At 49.9% G+C, this 5020-nt stretch overlaps 1 protein-coding gene across 2 annotated transcripts in view; it reads right to left on the minus strand.

The window, feature by feature from the left end:
- socs7 (suppressor of cytokine signaling 7) overlaps positions 1 to 815 on the minus strand; it is a 13941-nt gene extending 13126 nt beyond the window's left edge. For both annotated transcript variants that reach the window (XM_062545576.1, XM_062545584.1), the window contains exon 1: positions 1 to 815. This exon is cut by the window's left edge and continues 1059 nt beyond it. In XM_062545576.1, coding sequence (XP_062401560.1) covers positions 1 to 491 — 491 coding nt within the window. In that variant the 5' untranslated portion in view covers positions 492 to 815.
- Positions 816 to 5020: the final 4205 nt, after the last annotated feature.

A 5020-nucleotide genomic window follows, 5' to 3' on the forward strand; every position in this document is an offset into this window, starting at 1 on the left:
TCGGTAAACCCGGATGACTGATCATCGCCAACATGAGCCCTTACTTGATGTTTTTCATCTGAATTGTGTTCTGGTACACCGTCATCGTCCCTGGCTATGTTCCGAAAGACCAGCAGCTGAGGCCGCATATTCCCTCTGTGGGCAAACTCGTAACCCTGGGCCTCGGTAGAACCGTGGGGAGGAGGCGGAACAGACATCCCCGGTCTGGTCGCCATCGCTCCAGTGTCAGGTGCCTCCGTTCCGCTGGGTTGCTGTGCATTGTTCAGCGCGGCGGCGAGATGGTTATGCCGAGCGACGTTGGCCGAATGATTTTGTGAGCATTCAAACCCACCTTTCAAATTAGTATGACCCAAGACCTCTTGCCCGAACCCAGCCACCAGTCCGCCGCCAGACGATAAATTCCCATTCTTATCATCCAAGCGGTCATCCTCGGCCGCGGACACCAGGCGCATCAAGACAAAATCTGGAGACATATCTTGTCCGTTGTTCATTATTATTCCTCAGTTTGCAGAAGGAATTTCCAATATTACGGTTTCACATCGCTTCGTCGGCTGTCTTTACGGCAACATTAGTGTAATCCGCTTGCTACCCTAAATACACAATCTGTCTCGAGCCAACACATAAATTAAACTATTTAAAGCGTTTTCTCGACATTGCTGATGCGAGTCTGACCGATCACACTTACACACGACGAACAGACAAAACGAAATGTCCAGGCTCTTAAATTCGTGACGGCCCTCTGGGGTCAAATAAAACGCTTCATTTAAGAGAATGGCAGCCTCGCACGTCTCAACTCATACATTACTGTCTCTACAGCATACACTGAGGCCCCACCCGCTCCCTCACTTCCGCAAATGCGATGCGTTGTGTTCGTCTCCCGACTCCGCGCTACCCAGTGGTCCATATGATGCTCCAGCGACGTGCTCGGTGGTATAGCGTGCATGCACAACTAGAGCGAAACATCGCCTGTCACTGTCAGCCTATCACTGGCCTATATCTTGTGGAAATGTGCATTTCAAGTAAGACTTGAGATGCTCAAACATTTTTTATTTTTTATTTTTAAGGTTCATTTTTTTAATAAGCATTTGTAATAGCCTATGCAAGAAGAGCTAATAGGCTAGGCCCAATTACCCAGTAGCCTACCCCCAGAATGTATAAATGCATTTAATATTCACCTAAGTAGGCTAGCCTATAATAATGTTTGGGTGGTCTGTTGCATAGGGCACTGTTTCTTTCTAATTGGGCATGTTATTTATAAAAAATAATATATAGGCCTATAGCCTATATACATTTTATTATAAAGTTTCTTACATTTGCAGGGTTTACCTCGAAGTCCTCGTATATAGGCACACTCCAGTACAAGACCTATACCCTATTCAAGTCGTCAATTCAACTGCATTATTTTTAGATACAGCCTTGCGATATAAAGCTTCGCATCTAAACTACTTCTTAATTGTGTTTGTGTATGGCTGTGTATGCTTCCTGCGCCAGGAGGTTCAGCCTAGCAACCTGTCACGGTTCAGTGCTCACAGTTTTGTGCTCTGTTAGTCAAGCTTGCTCCATTATTATTTCAATAAATATAGCCTAGTCTGGCGGCATATGCATTTCTGTAACCTCACCAGCAGGCGTCGCTTCATGCACGGTTATTCGATCACAGTCTTGATCCAGCCATCCATTCTTCGCGAGTGTGTAACCACATTTTGAGTGTTTTATAAACCTACAGTAGCTAGGCTAGTCTTTCTAGATATTATTCATACATATTCATTTTTGTTAGTTAGCCAATGTATTTGCTTTTGTACAGTTTGATAAGGAACAATAATACTTCAAAGTTGACCTCCATTATAGTTGTAATTAATATAGACTACTGATTCCCAAACCAATTAGAAGTTACAGGCTAAGCAGGCTCACTTTGTTATTACTGGAGATTGAGTCTGGTGACAGATTTCAGACTGGAAAGGGTCAATTTAGTCCAGAAATCCAACCTTATGGGACTGATAAAGAATGGACTCACTGTTTAATCTACTGCCATTACACAGGTGCCAAACAGTGTGCAGTCTTGTAGGCTACTGTGCACATACTACAATAACCACTGTGGCCCACTGTCACACATCGAAGCACTGAAAAACACACACACACACACACACACACACACACACACATACACACACACACCCTCATACGGTATCACCTCCCTCTCTCCCTCTATTCCGTCCTCCTTCCCTTAACATACCTAGGTGTCTGTATGGGTGTGTGTGTGTGTGTGTGTGTGTGTATGTGGGGGGGGGGGGGGGGGTAGCACAAATGAACGGGCAGTTCTCCGAGCCCTGTTGCTATGGCACCAAAACAAGGATTCGCCTGCATAGCCCAGAGTTGCCTGCTCCATCACTGACAGGGAGAGCGGCAGTAGGAATTAGAGTCCTTTATCTCCCTCCTCTCCCATTCTCTCTCTCTCTCACTTCTTTCCCCCTCTCACCTCCTTCTCTCTCTCCTTCTCTCCAGTCATTCCGGCACATTCTTGAGGTGTCCAGATGGAGACCGATTATATGTTCTTCCCCCCTCCGCTGCAAGCCCCTGGCCTCCGTGAATCGGTTCTGCTGAACGTGAGTGTTGAATCAGCTGGGGTTCTGAGGAGGCCATTAAGAGTGATATTTAAGCCTTTGGGCGGCACATACATGTGTGCATCCACCACTGGCACACATGCCACAGGCACACATGAAGACGCACACACACACACACACACACACACACACACACACACACACACACATACACACACACACACACACACAAATACATACATGCATACATACATACAGTACATACACACACACACACACTTATGTGTATACATCACCAACACATGCATCTAGACTGCACAGACATTTATGAATACACACACACACACACACACACACACACACACACACACACACACACACACAAACACACACACACACACACACACACACACACACACACACACACACACACACACACACACACACACGTATGGACATATGCTCAGAAAGAGCATAGAAAGAGCACTCGTTGACCCAGCTGGAGAGGGAGAGTGGCGGCTTAATCCAGGGAGTGACTACCTCTCTCAGAGCATGCATGTATGCACACACACACACACACACACACATACACACACACACACACACACACACACACACACACACACACACACACACACACACACCACACACAGATACAGACACATATGCAGTTAAGCAAACGTACACACACTCAAACAGGAACTATGTGATGGGCACACAAACGCACGTGACACATCCCACATCAATGTCACATATGTCTATGAGTCTATCTGACTATCTGTGTGTGTGTGTGTGTGTCTGTGCGTCTCTCTCTCTCTCTCTCTCTCTCTCTCTCTCTCTCTCTCTCTCTCACACACACACACCACAGCTTCTCTCTGCCAACAGATGTGCCACTCTCATCACCCACCACGACCGTTACATGAGCATCTCGGCTAAAGAGGGATGAGGCAGATATGGCCAGGGAGAGAGATGGAGAGAGATGGAGAGAGAGAGAGAGAGAGGGATGAGGCAGATATGGCCAGGGAGAGAGATGGAGAGAGAGAGAGAGAGAGGGATGAGGCAGATATGGCCAGGGAGAGAGATGGAGAGAGAGAGAGAGAGAGAGAGAGAAAGTCATAGTATGAGTGAGAATGACAGGAAGGGAGGGAGGGATGAGAGGGAGAAAGAGAGAGTGAGTGACAGAGAGGGCGGGTGAAGGAGAGAGAGAGAGAGAGAGAGAGAGAGAGTGTCAGCACCGAATGCTGGGAGGCTGCAGACAGTAATAGAGAGAGATAGAGAAGCTTTGCGGAGGAGCGACAGACTGTGAGGAAAAAAAGCAGACGAGCAAAAGCCGAGTCAGAGGCTGTGTTTATACTGTTGTTTTTTAGCTGTCTCCCTGCATCACTCCATCTCCATCTCTCTTGCTATTACCCTCTCTCCCTCTCTCTCCATCTCTCTTTCTATTTCTCCCTCTCTGTTTCTCTCTCTGTGTCTCTCTCTCTCTCTCTACTCTCTCTGTGTCTCTCGCTCCCGACCTGCAGCACTTGAAACTTTGGGCTACTCTGTCTTTGATGGTATACGTCAAAGGGAGGAGGAGGAGGAGAAGAGGAGGAGCAGGAGGAGGAGGTGGAGGTGGAGAAGGAGGAGGGGGCCGGCCGGTGGATCTCCGCATTGGTAATCTCTCTGGTTTACCCACCCCCTCCTGCTCGCCTCGTGCAGGGGATCGGAGCGGCGAACGGAACGGGTGGGCTGGGGCTGGGGGGTGGGGCCGGGCGGAGGTGCAGTTGCCGCGGGAGACTATTTGACAGACCAGAGACGGGAGCAGGAGCGAGGAGGATCTGATACAGGTGATGCACTGCCAGTCCTGATCTGTTTCTCCCTCTCGCTCTCTCGTTCTCTCTCTCCCTCCCTCCCTCTTTCTCTCTCCCCCCTCTCTCTCTCTCTCTCTCTCTCTTGTTCATTCTCACTTTTTTACATCAATTGTCCCCAGTGTGGACCAGCCTCCGGTCTCCGAGCGGCCGGTGAGAAGCGGTCAGTTGTAGGATTAGCTCGTTGTTTATACCCGCTCCTCTCGAGCGTGGATGCAGATGTTTTTAGATGAGCGGCGGGAAAGGGGACATTAGGAGCGCGACTTTCGGAACGCCGCGCGGGGGGAAGCGACCGCCACCTCGACGCACGAGCGGGCGCCGCCAACTCGAACGCCCGCTGGACGCCGCCCGCGCCCGACCGCATGCCCGCCGCTGAGGGGCGAGGAGGGGGAGAGACCAGACGAAGGCGAGCGGGGCGAGAGAGGGGGGGCACGTGATCCGAGATCCCTCGAGCGCGCGCCGACCGCCGGGCAGAAGAGTTGACGAGTTGACGAGATGATGACCGGGAAGAGCGGCGTTTTCTGACCGGTGGGATTTACGTGAGCGGAGGGGGACAACGGGAGGTCACTCCAAGAGGAGGCTACTTTTGCCGGACTGCTGTTTTTCGCTGAGACG

The sequence above is a fragment of the Sardina pilchardus genome, chromosome 1, assembly GCF_963854185.1.
Source record: "Sardina pilchardus chromosome 1, fSarPil1.1, whole genome shotgun sequence".
In the NCBI taxonomy this organism is placed as follows: domain Eukaryota; kingdom Metazoa; phylum Chordata; class Actinopteri; order Clupeiformes; family Clupeidae; genus Sardina; species Sardina pilchardus.